The following is a 27,766-nucleotide window of genomic DNA, read 5'->3' as shown; positions in this document are numbered from 1 at the left end:
ATTCAAATAAATTCTGTGAAAAAACTGTGGGGTCTAAATGGTCACAACACCCATAAATAAATTCTTTGAGGGGTGTAGTTTCCAAAATGGGGTGACTTCTGGTGGGTTTCCATTGCTTTGATACCTTTGGGGCTCTGCAAATGCGACATGGCACCCGAAAACCAATCCAGCAAAATCTGGGCTCCAAAGAACACATAGCGCTCCTTTCCTTCTGAGGCCTCCCATGGGCCCAAACGGCAGTTTATCACCACAAATGGGGTATTGCCGCACTCAGGACAAATTGGGCAACAAATTGGGGTATTTTATTCCTTGTGAAAATAAGAAATTTTGAGCCAAAACTACCTCTTATTGGAAAAAATTACATTTTTTTGAATTCACAGCCCAATTCAAATAAATTCTGTGAAAAAACTGTGGAGTCTAAATGGTCACATTACCCATAAATGAATTCCTTGAGGGGTGTAGTTTCCAAAATGGGGTCACTTCTGGTGGGTTTCCATTGCTTTGATACCTTTGGGGCTCTGCAAATGCGACATGGCACCCGAAAACCAATCCAGCAAAATCTGTGCTCCAAAGAACACATAGCGCTCCTTTCCTTCTAATACCTCCCATGGGCCCAAACGGCAGTTTATGGCCACAAATAGGGTATTGCCGCACTCAGGACAAATTTGGCAACAAAATGGGGTATTTTATTCGTTGTGAAAATAAGACATTTTGAGCCAAAACTACATCTTATTGGAAAAAAGTTTTTTTTTTTAAATTCACAGCCGAATTCAAATACGCGCTGTGAAAAAACTACGGGGTCAAAATGGTAACAATAACCATAAATTAATTCCTTGAGGGGTGCAGTTTCCAAAATGGGGTCAGTTTTGGGGGATTCCTACTGTTTTGGCACCTCAACACCTCTCCAAACCTGGCATGCTGCCTAAAATATATGCTAATAAAAAAGCACCACCAAAATGCACTAGGTGCTTCTTTGCTTCTGGGGCTTGTGTTTTAGTCCACGAGCGCACTAGAGCCACATGTGGGACATTTCTAAAAACTGAAGAATCTGGACAATACATATTTAGTTGTGTTTCTCTGGTAAAAGCTTCTTTGTTACAGAAAAAAAATAGAATAAAATTGAAATTCAGAAATAAAAACGAAATTTGCAAATTTCACCTCCACTTTGCTTTAATTCCTGTGAAATGCCTGAAGGGTTAAAAAACTTTCTAAATGCTGTTTTGAATACTTTGATGGGTCTAGTTTTTAAAATGGGGTGCTTTATGGGGGTTTCTAATACATAGGTCCCTCAACGCCACTTCAGAACTGAACAGGTACCTTAAAAAAAAGGCTTTTGAAATTTTCTTAAAAATATGAGAAATTGCTGTTTATGTTCTAAGCCTTGTAACGTCCAAGAAAAATAAAAGAATGTTCAAAAAACAATGCCAATCTAAAGTAGACATATGCGAAATGTGAACTAGTGACTATTGTGGGTGGTATAACCGTCTGTTTTTCAAGCAGATGCATTTAAATTCTGAAAAATGCTATTTTTTCTAAATTTTCTCTAAATTTTGCAATTTTTCTCAAATAAAGACTGAATATATCGACCAAATTTTACCACGAACATGAAGCCCAAAGTGTCACGAGAAAACAATCTCGGAATCGCTTGGATAGGTTTAAGCATTCCGACGTTATTACCACATAAAGTGAAATATGTCAGATTTGAAAAATGGGCTCTGAGCCTTAAGGCCCAAACTAGGCTGCGTCCTTAAGGGGTTAAGCATCTTTTCACTATTCTGACTCCATGACCAGGCTGTAAGTTGTAGGGCCCTTGAGACAATCTCACTGTATATGTCTGTATTGAACCGGTACTCACACCAAGACACTGTCAGATAGCGTCAACTCAGCTGAAGAGGCACGTGGGAAGTTTCCAGAGAAGTTTATTTTCAGGCTGAAATACTTGTAATGTACACAAACCAGCAGGTGAAAAGATGATATTTTGCCAGAGTTGAGCAGGAGATGACCACACAGTATGGGAACCATGAGGAAAGACAACTAGGCACAGAAAAAAGGGAGGAGCTATTACCTCAGAGCCTAGCTACAGGGAGATAGCAGGGACAAACTAAATAAAGCAAAGCAACTGCAATAGGAGCATATAACATAACATGACAGTGAATAGAAACCTAAGTCGAGGGACATGACAGTGTGGATTGCCATAGATACCCTGCGGTATGACTTATGCATTGGCTGCAATAAGACCTCCACGTGGGCAATACTGCAGATCTATCCTAACCCCCTGAACACTGATATTATAGCAAATGTGCAGTGTTTGGTATCTATCTGCAAGTGACAAAGCAGCGACAAAGTTCTATGCCTTATACATGGAGAATCCCTTCGATCACGGCTGACTGCCAAAAGTTATTTTAAAGGCGTTTTCCCACGAGGGATATTTTGGACATATATACAGGTTATGTCATAACTGTCAGATAGTTGCGGGTCCCAGAGGTAGGACCCACATCTATCTCTAGAATGGGGCCCCCTAAACCCATTCTAACTTTGTGCTCTGGCTGATTTCGGACCACGAAGGTGAAAACCGCGTAGCTTAGTTCCATAAGTCCCATACAACTGAATGGTAGTTACGAAAAAGCATAGCTGAGCTGTTTCCGTAACTCCCGACCATGTAATCAGGAAGTGGCCGGGAGTCGCCAGAGCACAGATTGGTAGAACGGGGCTTAAGGGGCCCCGTTCTAGAGAAAGGTGCGGGTTCCAGAGGTGGGACCCACATCCATCTTAAATTTATGACCTATCCTGTGGATAGGTCAAATGTCCCTCGTGGGGGAAACCCCTTTAAGTCCAGATTCACTCGAAGTAGCACAAACTCTGACTTAAAAATCTGCTGTTTTTCACATCAGAGTTGTACCCGTTTTTTACAGATCCCCATAGACTTGAGTCTATCGAGGGATCCGTGAAAACTGAAGAATAGGACACGTTCTATTTATCAATGGACCCTTCACAGGGTCCGTTGAAACAACGACCGTGTAAATGGCCCCATTGAAATACACGAATCCGTGTGACGGCCGTATTCTCCATTCGTGTGAATAAGCTCTAAAGGGGTTTACCCACAACGGACATTTATCACCAATCCAGTCAATGTCTACAGTGCCGATGGAAACCGCTGAGGGCTGAACTGGGCCGTTTCCATTGGGTCCATAGACATTGAATGGAGCAGCAGCGCACCTGGGTGACCGCTGCTCCATTCAAACCCTCCTCCCTATGATCGTCCAGTGATTAGGAATGACTGTCGGGACCCCTGTTCTACTGATCGGTGGGGGGTCCAAGTGGTGTTCACACAATTATCACCTATCGTGTGGATAAGGGATGAATCTGCTTAGTGGGAAAACCGGTTTAATAAGGCATGAACCCTTTCATTGCCAAGGACGTATGTAATATGTTATGACTTTAAACGACTGCGGAATATAAGGTATAGCACTTAGATGGTTTCATATTAAAGCCCAGAATCTTAGCTTTCAAAACGGCACCACAATCTAGGGACAATATTGGCGGTGCTACGCTCGTTGGAAATCAGGTAGCGGGATAAAAGTTTTACTTCGCAGTTTTGTGTAAGGGAGGGGGAATCTGCAAGTGAGGGCCGGAAGAAAGATCACAGCCCGTTACTGTCATCTCCTCCCGGTCCAGCATGAATGCTTTGTATGTAGTGTTTTCTATATTTTACTAGACTTTAACGTAACATCTGGCCGCTGTGTTTTTGACCCAAAAGAAAAGCAGTAGAAAAATGGGAAAAACGCAAACCGCTGTGGGTCTGATGGACTCATTAACACCTTATTCACACGAAGGTGTCAGTTTTGCGTGCTTAAAAAAACAGAGCGTTTTTCTTGCGTTGCAGTTCTGTGTGACATCCGTGTACGCATTTTTTTTACGCACGTACGTCATCCATATGTCACACGTTTCGTACGTCAGCAAAATAAACAGAAGGCGGTGGCTTTTTCTCATCATTTCTTCAACAACTGTTGCGTGAATCACGCACAGCACATGTATGACGTCCGTGTGCTGTCCATTTTTTTCACGCACCCATTGACTTCAATGGATGCGTGATGCGCAAAAAACACACAACAGGACATGCAGTGAGTTTCACGCAGAAGACACATGAAAAACACTGAATGGCCCCATTGAATTGCATAGGTTCGTGACATTCATTGTGTTAACGCGCGTAACACGGACGTGAAATACACTTGTGTGAATAAGGCCTAAGGCTAGGAACACGTAGCATAAACACTGCAGATTTTCCGCAACAGATTTCATTACAGTAGCAGAGTAGGAGCGATTTAAAATCTCATCCGCACATCGAGGGGGAAAAAAATAAAATTAAAAAAAAACTAGTCCAGAAGAAGAAAAAAAAAAATTTGATGCCGCAGCACGCCAATTTATGCTGTGGAATCGCTGATCTGTTGAAGGGTTTCTCGATAGAATTCATTTGAGTGGTAAAACCTGCAACAAAGTCCTATGTACTGCGACTTATCCCGTGGAAACGCTGCGATTCAGCCACAAAAATCGCAAATGAAAACAAAATAAATTTGTATTTAATTTGAATCTAATAAATAAAGCTCATACTTACCCCCCTGCAGTAGTACTAGCAAGGCGATCCTCTTCTGAGCGCAGCCATTCATCCTGGCATGACGTTCCATCCCATGTGACTGCTGCAACAGTCACATGGACTATAGCATCACAGGAGGCTGGGCTATGCTCAGAAGATAGAGAGAGAGTTAAGTCGCCATGACTATGGGTGTGTACGTTTATTCATTTTTTTTTTTACTGCTGCAGGATTTCCGCAGCTAACATGGGGCCTGAAAAACCGCAACACAATTTGGCGTGGCTTTTCGGATGGAATTCCTAGCGGCAACCAGGGTGTATACGCTGTGTAGTTTTACGCACTGACACCGCTATATGCAGGTCCTAGAGGTGGGACGCGCACCTATCTCTATAGGACCCAGTCCTATCTTCTGCCGTTGGGCTCCAGCCACTGATGAGGTGGTCAGGTTTTTCCTAGAAACAGCCAAGCACATTTTGCTGCGCTGTTTCCTAAACTCTTGTAGGAGTGAGTGGAAATTAAGTGAATAGGTGCGGGTCCCAGAGCTGGGGGTATGCAATAAATAAGTATATACCAAGTCTCCACCTGGATGTGGCCACCTTGTCACGTGAAACGGCGGTTAGGAGGAACCACTTTCTCCCGACATGTGAAGGTCCTACCTCTGGAACACTGCCAAAGTTAGAGCTTTACTTTAAATGTAATATTAATTAAATTGCATGTACACATCTTCAGGGTGAGGTCTTGTATTAAAAATTCCCTTTAGTATGTAACACCGCCTATTCATGGGCAGTTGATGTCACACACACACACACACACACACACACACACACACACACACACACACACACACGTAATAAAACTGCAGTTCTGGATTACCTGTGTGTAGTGTTACATTTCTGAACGATCCTCTTGCCATCAGCGAGCCAGATCTTGACGTTGGTCAGAGGCTCCCCAGCCTTCAGCTCAACACTCGGGAGACTTTGTTCACCTCCATCCTCCAAACCATTTGCTTTGGTAATGACTTTTGGGGTTGCACTGAGAGAAGAAAAGTAAAGACCTCAGAATAGATTCACTTTCTTTCCAGACTTCTCTATGATATCACTTTATGCACCGATAAGACAATTAAATATTGATTGACCCGCTGATCTAATACAGTGACACGACTGCGCCAATTACAGTAGTGTCAGGAGTTATAACAGGTTAATAGGGCTTCCCTAGTCCATGTTTGCCTAGATGTACATAACATAGGATAAAGTCAACCCTACAGTAAAGTAATACGTTTTTAAAGGATTTTAAAAAAAATAAAAAAATGACCAGAAAATTAAAAACCACAAAATTCTGAACAAACTTCCAAATACAAAACATTATGGCCGGAGATAAATTGTGGTCATGTGACCGTGCAAGAAACCATGGATGCGGTTAAATCATTAGAAGTACATCTGCCCATGTCCTAAACACACATATGACCTCCTTAAAGAGGCTCTGTCACCACATTATAAGTGGCCTATCTTGTACATGATGGGATCGGCGCTGTAATGTAGATTACAGCAGTGTTTTTTATTTAGAAAAACGATTATTTTTGACGGAGTTATGACTCATTTTAGATTTATGCTAATGAGTTTCTTAATGGACAACTGGGAGTGTTTTACTTTTTGACCAAGTGGGCGTTGTGGAGAGAAGTGTATGACGCTGACCAATCAGTGACCAATCAGCGTCATACACTTCTCTCCATTCATTTACACTGCAGATAGCGATATATCTATATCTCTATGTGCAGCCACAAACACACTATAACGTTACTGCAGTGTCCTGACAATGAATATTCATTACCTCCAGCCAGGACATCATGTCTATTCAGAATCCTGTCACTTCTGTAGCGTCTGATATTTACGATGTAACCTGTCATTTAAAACGAGATTACGCTTGCCTTGCTGTAAATATCAGAGACGCTACAGAAGTGTCAGGATTGTGACTAGACATGACGTCCTGGCTGGAGGTAATGTATATTCATTGTCAGGACACTGCAGTAACGTTATAGTGTGTGTGTGTGTGTGTGTGTGTGTGTGTCTGCACATAGCGATATAGCTATGTGCTGTGTAAATGAATGGGGAGAAGTGTATGACGCGGATTGGTCACTGATTGGTCAGCGTCATAGACTTCTCTCCATAATGCCCACTAGGTCAAAAAGTAAAACACGCCCAGTTGTCCATTAAGCAACTCATTAGAATAAAGCTAAAAGCGTTCATAACGGCGTCAAAAATGATCGTTTTTCTAAAAAAAACACTGCTGTAATCTACATTACAGCGCCGATCACATCATGTACATGATAGGCCACTTATAATGTGGTGACAGAGCCTCTTTAAAGAGGTTGTTCCAAGATCATATGTTCTATCCTAGCCACAGAATAGGTGATAACACGCTGATCGGCGAAGGTCCGACCGTGGCACCTCCACCGATCATGAGAATGGAGGTCCCATTTCTTCGAATGAATGGAGCGGCAGGTCGAGCATGCGCCCAGCTCCTCCATTCTCTATGGCACTTCAGGAAATAGTCGAGCACTGTACTCCATCACTGACAGTCCCAGTTAGTGGATGGAGCAGCAGTGCATATGCTCAAACTGCAGCTTCATTGATTCGGAGGAACGGGACCCCCAATCTCATGAGTGGTCGGTCCCCCACCGAGCGGCAGGTTATCACCTATGTAGTGGTTAGAGGATAATATTTACGCTTGTGACAAGCCCTTTAATGTCTAACCACCATGGATGATAAAGTCACAGCAGTCATGTGCACTATGAACGATCCCCATAGACAGAAGTACACAGGGCCTTGTACAATCCTCACCTTCCCAGGCGGTGACCCTCTCCGGAGAACGGGTCCACATGCTTCTTTCTTATAAAGTAATGTTCACTTTTTCTGTCTTCAACATTAACTGACAATTCTTTCTTTGCGAAGGTCTTGTGCAACTCTGGTGGGAGCTCCCTGATAAAAGAAGAATATAAGACATCAATTCACCTTGTGTGACGCCAAGGTAACAAACCAAAGACATAAAATGTGTATAGCATATTACATAATCCATGGAGCCCAATGTAACGATATATGTACAGCAGTGTATGGACGATGTGATCTCATGTCACCACAAATCAATAACCCACTGTTCAAGATCTCTCCTGCCTTCTCTTCTTACTGCGGAGTTTCTCCGAAAATGTTCCAAAACTCATACTAGAACTTTGTTTTCTAATAATTTTCCTGATTGGTTATTTTTGCTCAGTCTTCTGCTTCTGGCCTGAAGAAATCAAACCTAATACTGCAGTTGTGTGCTGGAAACAAGTGCCAGATTATCAAACTATCCTTTATCGGATGCCGGATCAAGAAAGTCACTGTATATGGATTAGGCTTTATTTACATACGCCTGGAGGAGCCGGTTAGGCGTTACGCGGCACGACTGGACACCACTATGCAAGGTCTGATCTCTGAGCACTGTATTAGGCTGCACTTACCCTTTCCTCATGGAGTCCATAAATTGACGATTTGCAGCATCTGTATAGTCCCTGAGCTGGCCGTCATTGATTGTAAACCCATTCTTCCACATCTTGATGATAACCTCTGCCTGAAAAGAGAAAAACCACCAAGTTAAGTAAACAAATACCCCAGTAGGCCATGTTCACACTTTCAGGATTCTGTCGAGATTTAGGCATGGATTCGGAGTCTAAACACTGACCGAAACCACGAACATTCTGCCAGCAATACATGTGAATGGGGTATATTATATATTTTACAATCTACAAAAGGCTCGTCATTGACACGGATTAGCTATATTGATTTACAATAGGGCTATAATTTATGTGCGGACCTAATGGGCAATCCACAGTAATACGTTTTGAAGACGTGTATTTTTAAAGAAATAGTCACCATTCTAGGTAGTGCTCTGTGCAAGAAAAAGCGAGAAAAATCCCAGTATACATTACAGCTAATAAGCGGCAGACATATCCCCACAATGACCTAGAGATGCACGATGCATAGAAACTTCGATACTGTTTTGATACTCTGCATCCCCAAACTGTTCGATACCATTATTTCATATATTTCGATACTTGGCTGTGCGGCCGCACAGCTCAGTATAGTAACACATGAATGTATGAGAGCGGGGCTGCGGATGTGTGATACAGTCATTGCCCCGCTCCTGAGTCCTGATAACAAGTGCGCGGGGTCAGGATGATGCGATGCGGCCGGCGCTGCACTAATGAGCGGCGGCACTGGAGAAAGAACATGGTGGGCGCACCGCAAAACACCCCATGTTCTGTCCTCAGTGCCTGAACCGCCACTCATTAGTGCAGCGCCGGCCACATCACCTCATGCTGACCGCGCACGCACTTCCTGTCAGGAGCGGGGCAATGGCTGTATTACACAGCCGCAGTCCCGCTGGCGGAGATCAGAGAAACCTCTAATCTCCTCCGTTATTGCCGTGAATGCTGCGATCACAGCATTCAGGGGAAAATGAGAAGGGGGGATGCCCCTTGGATCGCGTCACAGGGAATTCCTGTGACGCGATTGAGGGATATACCATATATGGGGAGACAGCCCAGGGTCCATTGAAGGACCCCTGGGCTGTCCTACCATATTTCCTGTTAGGACATACCTAAGTACGCCCTAACAACTGCCTGTGTACTATCAGTATCAGCTAATGTACTGTAATATAGATATATACCGGTACATTACTATCAGTATATAGATATATGCCAGTACATTAAAGTTTAAAAAATAAAGTAAAAACAAAGTAATGTTAAATAAAAATATTTTAATGTTTATTGTAAAAAATGTGTGTATAAGTCTCAATACATAAAATACACATATTCAGTATTGGCGCGGCCGTAATAACCTGCACAACAATTTTTTCATCATTTATGATGTGTACGCTGTAAAAAAATAAAATAAAAACGGCTTTCTATCACTTATTGTGGGGCTCGAGGTGCGATGATGAATTTACCCTCCATGTGCCTCAGATTAATAGTAATTAACCCCATCATGTACCTTACATATTAACCCATTATGACTGAGACACATGATAGGGTTAATTACTATTAATGGGAGGCACGTGGAGGTTAAATTCATCATCACACCTCGCGCCTCACATCAGAAAATGGATTTTTTTTAAATATTTTTATTATTGTTGACAAAGTATCGAATTGGTATTGAAATCGCAATACTAAACAAGGTATCGGTATCGAAGTCCAAATTCTAGTATCGTGACATCCCTACAATGACATAACATACCTCATCTTCCGGTGAAGCGTTAATGACGCCTGCGTCTCCTGCTTCTTCAAACAAGCTGTTCACAAAGGAGTCGCACCGTTTCCTCTCGTTGCTCCTCCCCCTCATCCTGAAAACTCTGGAACAATACAAATAACCGTGATTTAGACGGGTAGCACAATAAACGCAGCATGTTCGCAGTTGTCAACCATCAGAGCAGAATAAAACGTGCGCCCTAATCCGGGCTGTGGTGGTCACCAAGGAATGACAATTCTTATTTAAAAATGAACATTTTTTATGGATGCCAAAAACACGGCAGCTGTAGAAAATAGAACCGCTGTCCTCCTCGTTTCCGATCGGCTTTCCTCGTAGTGGTGTACGTGCTCAATAGAAAGTCTATGAGTCCATAAACCGCTCGCTCAGCTTTCCGAGGACAGACGATCAGAAACGAAGCGGCACATCATTCACCCAAGCGTTTCTGCTGCTTTGTTTTAGCGATCGGTCTCCGTGCTCAAACCCCCACCAATCAAATCTTCTGACATGTCAACATTTTTTTTTTAAAGTCTAGTTACCCTTTCAAAATATTGCACTACAATTGTACATTTCTCAGCTACAAATCTCAACTACCTGTCACTGCCACCAAGCGGCAATCTTAACCCAGCTCCTTCTCAGGTCATGAGTCATCTCTAGAGCCGGTGATAAGTAGCTGTATCCAATAACCCCACCACTGATCTCCACTACTTATGCACACAATTGAAAACAATATTTTTTGTATCAGTGTGATCCGTGCAACTTTGTAATTCCATTTTATTAAAAAAAATATTTAACTTTTTTGAGATACAGCTGCTTTGTATCCTGTATACAGAGCAGCTGTATCGATCGCTGAAACCTGTATCAGTCAGCTCAGCGGGACTGACTGATTCTGTGACAGCGGGTCCTGTGCGTGTCCGACACACAGGATCCACCTGTTATTGATCACATCTAATTATGAACGTGGATGTGATCGATTAGAGCTCGATGCTCCGTGTATCCCGCTGACGCTGAACCAGTCAGTGCCGCGGGTCTTGAACCAGTCAGTGCCGCTGACCTGACAGATTGATGTCTCCGTGCACTATACAGCTGCTCTGTATATAGAATACAAAGCAGCTGTATCTCAAAGTAAAAATAATTGGAAATAAAACATAATTACAAAGTTGCACCAATCACACCAATACACAATTTTATTAAAAAAAATAAAAAAATAAAATAAAAATATATATATATATATATATATATATATGCAGGTACTGGGAAAGTTAGAGCTTCCCGATGGCTGTGTAAACGACATGACAATTATATACAAGTGACAGACGGCAAGAAAATGCGGAATTACAGGACATGAGTCACTAAGATTACATGAGGATCCAGTGACATCTATATATACAAAGACTGGAGAACCGGGCATATGGCATGTACACGGTCCTAGATAACGCTGCCTGAATGTACCCATAATTATACAGATTGCCAGCCTGGTATATAAACTGCAGGTAATATTCATGGCAGCGGGCCTGGCAGTTGTACAGAATGAGATACAATATGCTCCAGGTCAGTCCTGCCTGTGGGCACATTCCCCCTTTCTATGCTTCACCTTTGATTAAAGGGGTTCTCCGGGACTTCATTGATGGTATATTGTGGATTGGCAGCGACCCCAGAGGTCAGATCCCGACTGATCAAACATTAAAGGCCTATGCAGAGGATAAGCCATCAATGTTACAGTCCCAGAGAAAGACAATTTTTTTTTTTTTTAAATAAATGTACATTCCAAACAGCAGACACAACTCTACATGACTTGGATCCCGCGGACTGACAGGATCAGCAAACAATATCTGGTCTATGAGGAGAGAGTCCAACTGTCCCCCACTACCACCTTTTGGGGAAACAGGCTGAATTTCAAAACGACATTGTTTTTTCGGAGATAAGCGGCATCAGACGTGTTTGGAAGTCACTAAAGTTGCGCCATGCATAGAAACAAGCTATATATCCAGTGAGACAGCCCCTATGGATACGACGTCAGGACCGAAGATTATTCTCCCATAGGATCGCCTAAAAACGACCAGCGCCCTCCCTGCAGTAGTCATGGAGGTTGCCGGAACTTTCACACTACTGCACCTCGCCAGTGACAATATAAGACAGCGCTGACACAAGTAACTAAAAGTCAGAAGCGTATGTGAATGGCGATTAAGTAACCTCGCATCACGTATTATATCTTCATGACTTATTTGCAGTCAATTTATTCCTTCCGCCATCGTCACATTCCCAATGTCTGTCTGATCAATGATATAGCTTAACCTGTCAAACATCTGCTGCGTCTAAACCCCATGTACCATCCTTCACAGTCCCCATAACAACGTATGGAGACCTCCCGGCTCTTCCTCCACATCTGCCGTTGGTTTTCAACATGCCCTATCCTTTTGTTCTCAGGGTGGATAAGCGGCATCAGAGGTGTCCGGCAGTGGAACATTCCCCTCTCTGCACTCAGAATACATGCACGCTTGGCGAACACAGAATGCATGTGTATGGTGGGGGGGCGGAGGAATTGATTTTGGTCACACAAAAATTTGGCTGACAGCTATGTAATGTGTATGACCAATATAAGACCACGTTCAGGGTATGTTCACACGATGAGAGGCATTTACGTGTGAAAAGACTGTTAACAGCTGCCTCGTTTCACACGTAAATGCTCCTCCTCGCATTTTGCGAGCCGTCTGAGACGCTCGTAAATCTTGAGCTGTGCTTCATTGAGTTCAATGAAGAACAGCTCAAATTACGTGGCAAAGAAGTGCCCTGCACTTCTTTGCCGAGGCAGTCCATTTACACGTCGTCGTTTGACAGCTGTCATGTACAGGTCGTCTGCACAATACGTCGGCAAACCCATTCAAATAAATGGGCAGATGTTTGCCGACATATTGTAGCCCTATTTTCAGGCGTAAAAGGAGGCATAATACGCCTCGTTTACGCCTGAAAATAGGTTGTGTGAACCCAGCCTCACACTGCACAGATATGTATATGGATATTTTTGTTTGTTTTTTTTTGTTTGGAAAACCAATGGTAGAAATCCACAACTCGGATTTCTACCAGGAAGCAGATCCGCACGCAGATTACCCCATTGTAATCCATGGAGCTATTCCATCTTCAGCACAGACCCTGTGGCAATAGATTTTAAAATCTGCAGCATTATTCCTTCATTATTCAGTGTGAATATTTTCCTGTGAGTGTGAATAGAACACGGAATTTAGGCTACATTCACACCTGCGTCAGTGTGTTCCGTAGTTCTGCTTCACAAGAGGAACAACAAGGAAATAACGGAAGCAACGGTTCCGTTGCACAAGGGACACCGCCGGCGGCCACCAGAACCCATTTACCTTAACAGGTTCCTTCGGTTTTCCATTGGGGTACCCGTGATTATAAAAAGCGTAGAATGCGCTATTGTTTCCGGTAATCTTGGCCGGATCTGCGACGGAGGCCCCTGAGAACCCAAAGCAGATGTGAACGAGGCCTAACATACATTTCTGATAAACGTCAGAATACGGGAGTGGAATCCATGCCTCAAATCCTAAACGCGTGAGCACGGCCTAAAGCTTCCTCCCGTGTCCCAGTCCACCTGTAAAGGATCTGCCAGGCACTACGTCTGGGTATACTCCCAGGATTAATCAGTCGACACCTGAGGCCAGACCTCTGAGACTGACACCTGCTCCCACCAATCAGGGTGGCAGGCTCAGGAGTGGGAGAGCCTATCGCGGCCTGGTCAGTCAGAGTTAGCTCCGCCCCCTGTCCATTTATACCTGCCTTTTTCTCTTCCTCCTTGCTTGTTATTCTTCTTGGATTCCTGGCCCCACTGCTGCCTTGCTCCAGCCTGCTTCTGCCTTGCTTCAGTTCCGTTATCCTGCGTTGCTCTGCCCCTGGCTTGCTTCTGCTCCGTGCTCCCGTTTGTATACTCCACTACTTCCTGATCCTGACTGGCTCATTCACCGCTCCGTTTCCTCGCGGCGTTCCGTGGGCTACTGTATTCCCTTGCGTGTTCCCTGTTTGTACTCCCTTGCACTTAGACAGCGTAGGGACTGCCGCCAAGTTGTACCCCGTCGCCTAGGGCGGGTCGTTGCAAGTAGGCAGGGACAGGGCGGTGGGTAGATTAGGGCTCACTTGTTCCCTTCACCTCCTTCCTGCCATTACATAATAACAAGCCCTTACCTAGTCTACCATTTCTTCTACGCTGACGCTATCATGGACCCCCTTGAGACCCTGACCCAGCAGATGCAGGGCCTCTCCCTACAGGTCCAAGCCCTGGCTCAGAGGGTCAATCAGTCTGACGCTGCCTTTGTAGTACCCCTCACCTCACCTTTAGAACCCAACCTCAAGTTACCTGACCGGTTCTCAGGGGACCGTAAGACTTTTCTCTCCTTCCGGGAGAGTTGCAGACTTTATTTCCGCCTAAGACCTCACTCCTCAGGCTCCGAGAACCAGCGGGTGGGTATCATTATATCCCGACTCCAGGAAGGGCCCCAAGAGTGGGCCTTCTCCTTGGCTCCTGACGCCCCTGAACTTTCCTCCGTTGATCGGTTTTTCTCTGCCCTCGGTCTCATTTACGACGAGACTGACAGGACTGCCTTAGCCGAGAGTCAGCTGGTGACCTTACGTCAGGGTAGGAGACCTGTTGAGGAATACTGTTCTGATTTTAGAAAGTGGTGCGTAGCTTCTCGGTGGAATGACCCGGCCCTAAAGTGCCAGTTTAGGTTAGGATTATCTGACGCCCTGAAGGATCTGCTGGTTAGCTACCCCTCTTCTGACTCCCTAGACCAGGTTATGGCCCTAGCAGTACGACTTGACCGACGTCTCAGGGAACGTCAGCTTGAACGTTTCAATGGTTTCCCCTCTGACTGCCCTGCGATTCCCCCCGAGGTCCCGTCTCCTCGCTCTTCCACGGAGGACTCGGAGGTACCTATGCAACTCGGGGCCTCCATGTCCCCTCGACAACGTAGAGAGTTTCGCAGGAAGAATGGTCTCTGCTTCTATTGTGGGGACGACAAGCATCTACTGAACACCTGTCCCAGACGCAAGAATAAGCAGCCGGAAAACTTCCGCGCCTAAGTGATCATCGGGGAGGTCACTTGGGCGCACAGGTATTTCCCGTTAATACTAAACGCAATAAGATTTTGCTTCCCTTTCAGGTCTCGTTTGCTGGCCGGTCTGCCACTGGCAGTGCCTTCGTGGATTCGGGCTCATCTGCTAATATCATGTCTGTTCTTAAGATAAAAAGGGGGGATAAAAAAGAGAAAAAAACGGCGCTCCTCTAAGGTGATATCGTTCTGGTATTTGTAAGATATTAAGTAACTTAATGAATGGAGCTCACCTTGGTGAGTTGTGCAATGTCGCCAGCACAACTTAACTTTGTAGCTTGTACACGCTTGATCACACTGTGCTTGCCTCTGGAGCCATAACCGCATGGGGTGAATTCGTGTCAGGAACTCCTCTCCTTGCGGTTTTGAAGTAATACAGATTAGGAAGAAAAAGCTGCTCCTCTGAACGGGCGCTCAGGTGTGGATTGTACTGATATCTTCACAAAATCGTCAGGGTGTATTTTCAACGATTTTATTATTAAAAAAAGAACAATATAAAATTCGATTGCTGCAACGCGTTTCAACCACGCACTGTGGTCTTCATCAGGCATATAAATTTGGTTACAATACATCATCTTATATACTTGTATCATATGCTTCACTTCCAGGTTAAACTGGCAAGGTGAAGGTTCATCATGGGTGTTTCAGCACAGGTGTGTGTATGTTTTTTCCTCGGACTGATTTTCTCTTAATTGCTATTTCTCCTCTTTTCTACCTTTTAACCAACTATTTTCTGCCAAATGGTAGATATTCTTAGCTTTAGTATAAAAGAAGATTGATTTTTTGTATATATATATATATATATATATATACAAAAAATCAATCTTATCTGTATTAATATCATGTCTGTGGAATTTGCTATGTCTCTAAAAATGCCTTTTATTGATTTACCTTATCCTATCCCGGTAGTGGGTATCGACTCCACTCCTCTTGCTAATGGTTATTTTACTCAGCATACTCCTGTTTTTGAACTCCGTGTTGGCTCCATGCATTTGGAGCAGTGCTCTGTACTGGTGATGCAGGGATTATCGTCCGATCTGGTATTAGGTCTTCCCTGGTTGCAGCTGCATAATCCCACGTTTGATTGGAATACTGGGGATCTCACCAAATGGGGTAGTGATTGCCTGATGTCATGTCTTTCAGTTAACTCTATTTCTCCCCGGGAGGAGGTAAACACGCTTCATGAGTTTGTTCAGGACTTCGCTGATGTGTTTTCTAAGGAGGCCTCCGAGGTGTTGCCCCCTCATAGAGATTACGATTGCGCCATCGATTTGGTGCCTGGTGCCAAGCTTCCTAAGGGGAGGATATTTAATCTTTCATGTCCTGAACGTAAAGCTATGAGGGAGTATATCCAAGAATGCCTGGCCAAGGGTTTCATTCGCCCCTCGACTTCTCCTGTAGGTGCTGGCTTCTTCTTCGTGGGGAAGAAGGATGGTGGTCTTAGGCCGTGCATTGATTATCGGAACTTGAATAAGGTCACAGTAAGGAACCAGTATCCCCTTCCTTTGATTCCGGATCTTTTTAATCAGGTTCAGGGGGCCCAATGGTTCTCTAAGTTCGATCTACGGGGGGCATATAACCTTATCCGCATCAAAGAGGGGGATGAGTGGAAAACTGCGTTCAACACGCCCGAAGGTCATTTCGAATACCTAGTCATGCCCTTTGGGTTGTGTAATGCCCCTGCCGTCTTCCAGAATTTTATTAATGAAATTCTGAGAGATTACCTGGGTAATTTTCTTGTAGTGTACCTTGATGACATACTGGTGTTTTCCAAGGACTGGTCCTCGCACGTGGAGCATGTCAGGAAGGTCCTCCAGGTCCTTCGGGAAAATAATCTGTTTGCGAAGACCGAAAAATGTGTGTTTGGGGTACAGGAGATACCATTTTTAGGTCAAATCCTCACTCCTCATGAATTCCGCATGGACCCTGCCAAGGTTCAGGCTGTGGCGGAATGGGTCCAACCTGCCTCCCTGAAGGCGCTACAGTGTTTTTTGGGGTTCGCTAACTATTACAGGAGATTTATTGCCAACATCTCGGTCGTCGCTAAGCCTCTTACGGACCTCACTCGCAAGGGTGCTGATGTCCTCCATTGGCCCCCTGAGGCCGTCCAGGCTTTTGAGACCCTCAAGAAGTGCTTTATCTCGGCCCCCGTGCTGGTTCAGCCCAACCAAAGGGAGCCATTTATTGCGGAGGTTGACGCGTCCGAGGTGGGAGTGGGGGCCGTCTTGTCCCAGGGTACCAGCTCCCTCACCCATCTCCGCCCCTGTGCTTACTTCTCTAGGAAGTTTTCGCCCACGGAGTGTAACTATGATATTGGCAACCGCGAACTTTTAGCCATTAAATGGGCTTTTGAAGAGTGGCGTCACTTCTTGGAGGGGGCCAGACACCAGGTAACGGTCCTTACTGACCACAAGAATCTGGTTTTCCTAGAATCTGCCCGGAGGCTTAATCCTAGACAAGCTCGTTGGGCACTATTCTTTACCAGATTTAATTTCTTGGTTACCTATAGGGCTGGGTCCAAAAATATTAAGGCTGATGCACTGTCACGTAGTTTCATGGCTAATCCTCCTTCTGAGAAGGATCCTGCTTGTATTTTACCCCCTGGTATAATTGTTTCTGCCACTGATTCTGACTTAGCCTCTGACATCGCGGCTGATCAAGGTTCAGCTCCCGGGAACCTCCCTGGGGACAAACTGTTTGTCCCCCTGCAATACCGGCTAAGGGTACTCAGGGAAAACCATGACTCCGCTCTATCTGGTCATCCTGGCATCTTGGGTACCAAACTCCTCATTACCAGAAACTATTGGTGGCCTGGGTTGCCTAAAGACGTTAGGGCCTACGTCGCCGCTTGTGAGGTCTGTGCTAGGTCCAAGACCACTAGGTCCCGACCTGCGGGCTTACTACGTTCCTTGCCCATTCCCCAGAGACCTTGGACCCATATCTCCATGGATTTTATCACCGATTTGCCTCCATCTCAGGGCAAGTCGGTGGTGTGGGTGGTAGTAGACCGCTTCAGCAAGATGTGCCACTTTGTGCCCCTTAAGAAACTACCTAACGCCAAGATGTTAGCTTCTTTGTTTGTGAAACACATTCTGCGTCTCCATGGGGCCCCAGTCAATATCGTTTCGGACAGAGGGGTACAATTTGTTTCCTTATTTTGGAGAGCTTTTTGTAAAAAGTTGGAGATTGATCTATCCTTCTCCTCCGCCTTCCATCCCGAAACTAATGGCCAAACGGAAAGGACTAACCAATCCCTGGAACAATATTTAAGGTGTTTCATTTCTGACTGTCAATTTGATTGGGTCTCATTCCTTCCCCTCGCCGAATTTTCCCTGAATAACCGGGTCAGTAACTCGTCAGGGGTCTCCCCGTTTTTCTGTAATTTCGGGTTTAATCCTAGGTTCTCCTCCGTTTCCCCTGGTTGTTCCAATAATCCCGAGGTAGAGGACGTTCATCGGGAACTGTGCACAGTCTGGGCCCAGGTTCAGAAGAACCTAGAGGCGTCCCAGAGCGTACAAAAGATTCAGGCTGATTGTAGACGTTCTGCTAACCCCCGGTTTGTCGTCGGCGATCTGGTGTGGTTGTCGTTGAGGAACTTGCGCCTTAAGGTCCCATCCAGGAAGTTTGCTCCCCGATTTATTGGACCTTATAAGGTCATTGAAGTCCTCAACCCTGTATCCTTCCGTCTGGAGCTGCCCCCATCCTTTCGCATACACGACGTCTTCCATGCCTCCCTCCTGAAACGCTGCTCCCCGTCCTGGTCCCCCTCGAGGAAACCTCCTGTTCCCGTTCTCACCCCTAAGGGGGTGGAATTCGAGGTGGCCAAGATTGTGGACAGTAGGATGATCCAGGGCTCCCTCCAGTACCTGGTCCATTGGAGAGGATACGGGCCGGAGGAGAGGACTTGGGTACCTGCTCGAGATGTTCACGCTGGGGTATTGATCAGGAGGTTCCACCTTCTCTTCCCCACTAAACCGGGTCCTCTTAGTAAGGGTCCGGTGGCCCCTCATAAAAGGGGGAGTACTGTAAAGGATCTGCCAGGCACTACGTCTGGGTATACTCCCAGGATTAATCAGTCGACACCTGAGGCCAGACCTCTGAGACTGACACCTGCTCCCACCAATCAGGGTGGCAGGCTCAGGAGTGGGAGAGCCTATCGCGGCCTGGTCAGTCAGAGTTAGCTCCGCCCCCTGTCCATTTATACCTGCCTTTTTCTCTTCCTCCTTGCTTGTTATTCTTCTTGGATTCCTGGCCCCACTGCTGCCTTGCTCCAGCCTGCTTCTGCCGTGCTTCTGCCTTGCTTCAGTTCCGTTATCCTGCGTTGCTCTGCCCCTGGCTTGCTTCTGCTCCGTGCTCCCGTTTGTATACTCCACTACTTCCTGATCCTGACTGGCTCATTCACCGCTCCGTTTCCTCGCGGCGTTCCGTGGGCTACTGTATTCCCTTGCGTGTTCCCTGTTTGTACTCCCTTGCACTTAGACAGCGTAGGGACCGCCGCCAAGTTATACCCCGTCGCCTAGGGCGGGTCGTTGCAAGTAGGCAGGGACAGGGCGGTGGGTAGATTAGGGCTCACTTGTTCCCTTCACCTCCTTCCTGCCATTACACCACCTCTAACTTCACTCAGAGGACACAGGCGGAGTTATAAAGCTTCATATGATATATGATATACCAGTTTAGAGACCTATATTCAGCAGAAGATTATCTACAGAGGATTACGTATAAAAATAATTCCCAACGCATATCGCAACGACAACACGTTCACTCAGGGTTGGGAACAGCTATTAACTGAAAGCTCTTTACGTATGCTACATTACCTGCTTGATTTCAAAAAAAGAGACTTCGGCAAGATAAGTGCACGGTTAGAAAAATAAATCAGTGATATACAAACATTCATTACCGAGCCAGACTTTGCGGATTGCGAAATTAGATTACAAAAAAACATAGAACATTTACAAAAAGAAATCAAAGAAAGAAAACACCGCAAGTATATAAAGGGACCGTAGAGATTTCGATACCGGCCAGGCATACACCTACCGTATTCGCAATCCTCCTCTCCAGAATCGTACCTATAGACCTGAAGATATCTCTGAATCAGACGTCTCTGGTACTGACGAACCCAAACCACCTTCTGCTGACAATAGACTAGGAGCCAAACGTAAAATTAAAATGAATAAATATAACCCCTCTAAGAGAACATACACCGTTACCAACAAAACCAATACAACATGCTCTGGTTACAGTGGACAACAAACGATCACCTCCATGCCCTTCTCAGTGTCTTCCTTCACACGTTGTGTTTGTGAATCTGTTTTGATTGCTAGCAAATAGAAGATAGCAAAAACTCACACAATTTTAAAAAAAAATTGTAAATTTTTTTTTTTTTTTTTTCCCTTGCAGATTCGTTCCAGCTGAGCAGCTGACGAGGGGGAAGGGGTTAACTGGACACAGGTGGTATAAATTAGTCAGCAGACCTCATTTTAAGCTTGCTCTTTCTGAGCTTGGTGGTTTAAGTGGCTTGTGAACTAAGTGGAGTTCTAAAACCGGAGTTGAAAAGAGGAGTTGAAGCCCCAGTAAGTACTCTTCTTTTCTTTTACTTTGACAATTGTTCGCTGTTTTGGTGTAACTTGGATAATGGATAGCAAGATTGGAGGTTTTCTTCAGTGCACAGTTTGTCATATGTATACACGACTGGAGCCGGAGTTCCAGGGTGAATATCTCTGTGGCAGATGTGAGCATGTTGTTCACCTGGAAGCTCGCATTAGAGATCTGGAGGAGCAAAATGCAACACTGAGGAAGATAGACAATTTTGAGCGGAGCTTGCTGCTCACAGAGCATGCAGTTAGTGGGTTAGAACTGGAGGGTGAAGACATGGGTGAGCAGGATCAGGTAAGTAGCTGGGTTAATGTAGTTAGGGGCAGTAGAAAGGGGTCAAAGACAAGGAAGGCCGATCCGGTTTCTGGCATTCCAAGCAAAATTGCCAGGTTGGGTGATGATGCGAGGGTGTCAGTCTCAGAAAAGGCAGCCCTAGTGGATACTGATCTCCCTAACAGCCGGGAGAACAGCCCAGCTAGTAGTCGGCGGGATGGTAATGCAGGTAAGCCAAGACAATTGATAGTTGTAGGGGATTCTATAATCAGGAAGACGGATAGAATAATTTGTCGCCAAGACCGCCTCAACCGAATGGTTTGCTGTCTCCCTGGTGCCAGGGTTCGGCATGTGGTGGAACGGGTGGACAAATTGCTGGGAGGGGCTGGTGATGATCCAGCTGTTGTGGTCCATGTCGGTACCAATGACAGAATAAATGGTAGGTGGAGGAGCCTTAAGAATAATTTTAAAGAACTAGGCTACAAGCTGAAGGGAAGGATCTCTAAAGTAGTATTCTCAGGAATACTGCCTGTGCCATGTGCATCACAGGAAAGACAGCGGGAGCTCAGGGAGTTAAATGCATGGCTTAAGTCTTGGTGTAGAGGAGAAGGATTTGGGTTCCTAGAGCACTGGGCTGACTTTTCATTGGGGTACAAACTGTATTCTGCAGATGATTTGCACCTAAATGGAAGGGGATCCGCTGTGCTGGGGGAGAGAATTCTAGCTGGGGTGGCGGAGTGTTTAAACTAGGGCTGAGGAGGGAGGCCTATGTAGGAAATAAAGGGGTAGTTAGGTTAGAGAGGGGTCAGACTATATTGGTGGGGGGAGAAACAGACGGTGGGGAGAGGACTAGGCAACAAGATAAGGAGATCCTTTCGTTACAAAACAGCAGTGAAAATAAAAAGGCCCAAATGTCAAATCACATTTCTGATAGTGAAATTGAAACATTTAAAGGCAAGTTAAAGTGTATGTTCACAAATGCCAGAAGTCTAGCAAGCAAAATGGGGGAGCTGGAGGCCTTAATACTGGAAGAAGATATAGATATAGTTGGTGTTGCTGAAACATGGCTGGACTCTTCACATGACTGGGCTGTAAATCTACAGGGTTTTACACTGTTTCGGAAAGACAGGGCAAATAGGAAAGGTGGTGGTGTATGTCTGTATGTGAGAAGCGATATGAAGGTGAGTGTAAATGAGACATTAGAGGGTGAAGATTGTGAGGAGGTTGAAACCTTGTGGGTGGAATTACAAAGGGAAGTAAACACTGAAAAAATTACTTTTGGTGTAATCTATAGACCCCCCAATATAACTGAAGAGATAGAAGGTCAAATATATAAACAGATGGAGCGGGCTGCACAGGCGGGTACTGTAGTGATAAAGGGAGATTTTAATTTCCGGGATATTAATTGGTGTCATGGTTCGGCTTCAACTGCAAAGGGGAGACATTTCCTCAACCTGTTGCAGGAAAATTTTATGGGCCAGTTTGTGGAAGACCCGACTAGAGGTGAAGCTCTGTTGGATCTGGTCATTTCTAATAATGCAGAGCTTGTTGGGAATGTCAATGTTCGTGAAAACCTCGGTAACAGTGATCATAATATAGTTATATTTTACCTATACTGTAAAAAACAAACGCAGGCTGGGAGGGCAAAAACATTTAATTTTAAGAGAGCCAATTTCCCCAGGATGAGGGCGGCAATTCAGGATATAGACTGGGAAGAACTAATGTCAAATAATGGGACAAATGATAAATGGGAGATTTTCAAATCTACCTTGTGTAATTATAGTGCAAAATGTATTCCTACAGGTAACAAGTATAAACGACTAAAATTAAACCCCACATGGCTTACACCTTCTGTGAAAGGGGCAATACATGACAAAAAAAGGGCATTTAAAAAATACAAATCTGAGGGTACATCTGCAGCCTTTGTAAAATATAAAGAGCTTAATAAAATCTGTAAAAATGTAATAAAATCAGCAAAAATACAAAATGAAAGGCAGGTGGCCAAGGATAGTAAAACAAATCCTAAAAAATTCTTCAAGCATATAAATGCAAAAAAGCCAAGGTCTGAACATATAGGACCCCTAGATAATGGTAATGGGGAGTTGGTCACAGGGGATCAAGAGAAGGCAGAGTTACTAAATGGGTTATTTTGCTCTGTATATACAACAGAAGGAGCAGCTGATGTAGCCGGTGCCAGTGCTGTTAATATATCAGTTGATATACTGAATTGGATGAATGTAGATATGGTCTAAGCTAAATTAAATAAAATAAATGTACACAAGGCCCCGGGACCAGATGGGTTACACCCTAGAGTTCTTAAAGAGCTTAGTTCAGTTATTTCTGTCCCCCTCTTCATAATATTTAGAGAGTCTCTCATGAGTGGTATAGTGCCAAGGGACTGGCGCAGGGCAGATGTGGTGCCTATTTTCAAAAAGGGCACTAGGTCTTCGCCGGGTAATTATAGACCAGTAAGCTTAACATCAATTGTGGGGAAAATGTTTGAGGGGCTATTGAGGGACTATATACAGAATTATGTGACAATAAATAGTATTATAAGTGACAGCCAGCATGGTTTTACAAAGGACAGAAGCTGTCAAACCAACCTGATTTGTTTTTATGAAGAGGTAAGCAGAAGCCTAGACAGAGGGGCCGCTGTGGATATAGTGTTTTTGGACTTTGCAAAGGCATTTGACACTGTCCCTCATAGACATCTAATGGGTAAATTAAGGACTATAGGTTTAGAAAGTATAGTTTGTAATTGGATTGAGAATTGGCTCAAGGACCGTATCCAGAGAGTTGTGGTCAATGATTCCTACTCTGAATGGTCCCCAGTTATAAGTGGTGTACCCCAGGGTTCAGTGCTGGGACCACTATTATTCAACTTATTTATTAATGATATAGAGGATGGGATTAATAGCACTATTTCTATTTTTGCAGATGACACCAAGCTATGCAATATAGTTCAGACTATGGAAGATGTTTGTGAATTGCAGGCAGATTTAAACAAACTAAGTGTTTGGGCGTCCACTTGGCAAATGAAGTTTAATGTAGATAAATGTAAAGTTATGCATCTGGGTACGAAAAACCTGCAAGCATCATATGTCCTAGGGGGAGCTACACTGGGGGAGTCAATTGTTGAGAAGGATCTGGGTGTACTTGTAAATCATAAACTAAATTTCAGCATGCAGTGTCAATCAGCTGCTTCAAAGGCCAGCAAAATATTGTCGTGTATCAAAAGAGGCATGGACTCGCGGGACAGGGAGGTAATATTACCACTTTACAAAGCATTAGTGAGGCCTCATCTAGAATATGCAGTCCAGTTCTGGGCTCCAGTTCATAGAAAGGATGCCCTGGAGTTGGAAAAAATACAAAGAAGAGCAACGAAGCTAATAAGGGGCATGGAGAATCTAAGTTATGAGGAAAGATTAAAAGAACTAAACCTATTTAGCCTTGAGAAAAGACGACTAAGGGGGGACATGATTAACTTATATAAATATATGAATGGCGCATACAAAAAATATGGTGAAATCCTGTTCCATGTAAAACCCCCTCAAAAAACAAGGGGGCACTCCCTCCGTCTGGAGAAAAAAAGGTTCAACCTGCAGAGGCGACAAGCCTTCTTTACTGTGAGAACTGTGAATCTATGGAATAGCCTACCGCAGGAGCTGGTCACAGCAGGGACAGTAGATGGCTTTAAAAAAGGCTTAGATAATTTCCTAGAACAAAAAAATATTAACTGCTATGTGTAGAAATTTTTTACTTCCCCTTTCCTATCCCACTTCCCCTTTCCCATCCCTTGGTTGAACTTGATGGACATGTGTCTTTTTTCAACCGTACAAACTATGTAACTATGTAACTATGTAACTATGTAACTATGTAACGTTCTTCATCCTCATCCAAGACGACAAATATGCCATCAACACTAAATATACCAACAACTCCATCCCAGATGGGGATCAATGCAGATGTCACAGGGAAAAACACTACTACTACAGCGAATACAGGCTCTTTCCTAACAGGCCCTCCAAATGCGTTTCCTTTTTTAGGAATACACCAAACACCCTGGAACCAGACAAAATAACCAAAGTAGGTAATCAAACCTCTGACAATATGCAAATTTGCAATCTGTCGTCCGTCCAGCTGAGCTCACATCAGAAAACACTCCTATGCAAGGGTCTATCCTATACCCCCACTTTTGCATTTGATGAGTTCACCTGGACCAAAGACATCCATCTCTTTGCAAGAAAATTAGCTCTACACAAATACTTCAAGATCAATACCAACACTCACCAGCTTGACCACACCGAACTTTAGAGGATCTAGCAAATGAAAATGAATATAGAGTTAACACAGCCACAGGCCCCTTCTCATCACTACGACCTAAATCACACATGACTCCCTCCTTCACGCAGTTTGCACATATCGATATTTTCGTCAAACTGGTTAGTGCGGAACTCAAAAAACTTAAAACACAAAAGTATGGAATTAGGAACACTTGAGTCCAATGGAACAGATCGCCTTAGAAGCACTCTGCAAAAATAACGAGATCGTACTGAAATCATCTGACAAAGGTGGCAATATTGTCATCCTAAACAGAGATGACTACACGTCCATGGTTTGTAGGTTACTGGATGACACAACAACCTATACCATTCTAGAGAAGAACCCCACGGAGTCCTTTCTTTTAGAACTTGACCTCCTTCTCAACGAGGCCAAATCTAAAGAACTAATCACTCAGGATGAATATAAATTTATGTTTAATGCCAAACCTACCTTATCCACCTTCTATGCAGTACCCAAGATCCATAAGAACACCAGGCCCGTCCCCGGTAGACCCATTGTATCGGGCAATTACAATCTCACTCAAGGAATAAGCATATATGTCGATGAGATTTTGTCCCCATTCGTCAGAGCTTTACCATCCTTCCTCAAGGATACTAAAGACACCCTCACCAGAATCCAAGAGATCAATGTTTCCACTACTACACTAATAGCCACCATAGATGTAGAGTCCCTCTACACTAATATTAAACACGAGCTTGGCTTAAAAGCAGTTCAGCACTTTCTGAACACAAAAGGTACACAGTTTCATGCACACAACAATTTCACAATTTCTCTTCTTCAATTTCTTCTCACGCACAACTATTTTCTTTTTGATGGTAAATTTTACCACCAACTCAAAGGCACAGCTATGGGCACAGTTTGTGCACCCACATACGCCAACTTATTTTTGGGGTGGTGGGAAGACACATTAATTTTTAATGAGGACCTACTTTTTTTCACTAGTCACATTTTGTTTTGGGGAAGGTATATAGATGATATACTATTTTTTGGGGATGGTGACAAGACACTTTTTCTTAATTTCATGGATATCCTCAATAATAACACCATTGGGATGCATTTCATTCACCAAATACACACCAATCAAATCAATTTCCTTGACCTTCAGATCTCTTTGGACTCTGGTGGGAGTGTCCACACTAACATTTACCGCAAGGAAACAGCCACAAATAGCTTCCTTCACTGGGGGAGCTTTCACCCACCAGCCCTCAAAAAAGGGATACCAATAGGACAATACCTTAGAGCCAGGAGGAATTGCTCTGACGAACAAACTTTCCAACAAGAATGCGATACCCTCTTTAAAAAATTTACGGCTCGAGGATACCCCAAAAAGACCTTACATAGGTCATATGCCAGAGCTAGGGCAGTCTCGAGAGACAAACTCCTATATGGAAACAAACATCTAGTTACAAACAAAGACAAACACCCTTCTACTATCAGATGCATTGGAAATTTTGACACCTGCTCTCCTCTTATATCTAATATACTGCGGAAACATTGGTCCATTTTACAAGCAGACCCTGACCTAGCTTAGGTCATTTCTGATAGTCCCAGTATCAAATATCGACGCGGCAAGAACCTTCGGGAACATCTCACGCACAACATCATTACACCACAACATCTATTCCTCGTAAGATCTGGCTTCCGCCACCTACTATAGGCTCATACCCATGTGGCAGATGTACCTTCTGCCCGTGTATGTCAAAAATCTAAATCTTTAACAACCCGGTGGACGGTAAACAATACACCATCAGGCAATTCATCAACTGCCAGAGTAGCGGTGTCATATATGCCGCCATATGTCCATGCCCAAAACTCTACATTGGTAAGACCGTTCAACGGCTATGAAGAAGGATCTCAAAGCATATTAGTACCATCAACACACAAGAAGACACACCACTTTCCAGGCATATCAGATACTTCCATCAAGAAAATGTTAATTCTCTTAAATTCTGGGGCATTACACGTTACACGTTACAAGTTAAACTAGGTCCTAGGGCTGGTAATTTAGACAAAAAATTACTACAAGAAGAAGCACGCTGGATACATAGACTTAGTTCCTTTAGCCCTAATGGTCTAAACCAGGGGTCTCAAACTCGGCCGGGTAAGTGGGCCGCATATAGAAAAAATGGGAAGTTGACGGGCCGCATTACTTTCAAATTTGATACAATACAAAATTATTGTTAATGAATTAGTTATTTGAACTACTATAACACTATATTACTAGAATAATAACACTACATTACTATAATAATAGCGCTAGGTTTAAAATTTGAGATATTTCTCCACGTGCTTATTTCAACAACCCAGCTTTCCAGGTTAAGTGTCGCTAAATGCAGTACGGCGGCTCAGTTATCACACATGTCAAGATTGGACAGCCCCTTTTTAGATAGTGCCGCAGTGCCCTCTGTGGATAATGCAACACACCCCTAGATAAGGCCACAGTGCCCTCTGTAGATAAGGCCACAGTGCCCTCTGTAGATAAGGCCACAGTGCCCTCTGTAGATAAGGCCACAGTGCCCTCTGTAGATAAGGCCACAGTGCCCTCTGTAGATAAGGCCACAGTGCCCTCTGTA

General features: G+C 44.3%; 1 protein-coding gene across 1 annotated transcript in view; it reads right to left on the bottom strand.

Annotated features, from left to right (window-relative positions):
• Positions 1–25,242, bottom strand: part of LOC142760393 (uncharacterized) — a 145,185-nt gene extending 119,943 nt beyond the window's left edge. The window contains exons 1-6 of the mRNA XM_075863578.1: positions 25,140–25,242; positions 20,051–20,126; positions 9,856–9,970; positions 8,082–8,191; positions 7,426–7,563; positions 5,462–5,620 (exon numbers count right to left, since the gene is read on the bottom strand). Coding sequence (XP_075719693.1) covers positions 5,462–5,620; positions 7,426–7,563; positions 8,082–8,191; positions 9,856–9,970; positions 20,051–20,126; positions 25,140–25,242 — 701 coding nt within the window. The remainder of the gene's footprint in view (positions 1–5,461; positions 5,621–7,425; positions 7,564–8,081; positions 8,192–9,855; positions 9,971–20,050; positions 20,127–25,139) is intronic.
• Between the last annotated feature and the right edge of the window lie 2,524 nt (positions 25,243–27,766).

The sequence above is a fragment of the Rhinoderma darwinii genome, chromosome 4, assembly GCF_050947455.1.
Source record: "Rhinoderma darwinii isolate aRhiDar2 chromosome 4, aRhiDar2.hap1, whole genome shotgun sequence".
Lineage (NCBI taxonomy): Eukaryota > Metazoa > Chordata > Amphibia > Anura > Rhinodermatidae > Rhinoderma > Rhinoderma darwinii.
This window is presented reverse-complemented; position numbering and strand designations above follow the sequence as displayed.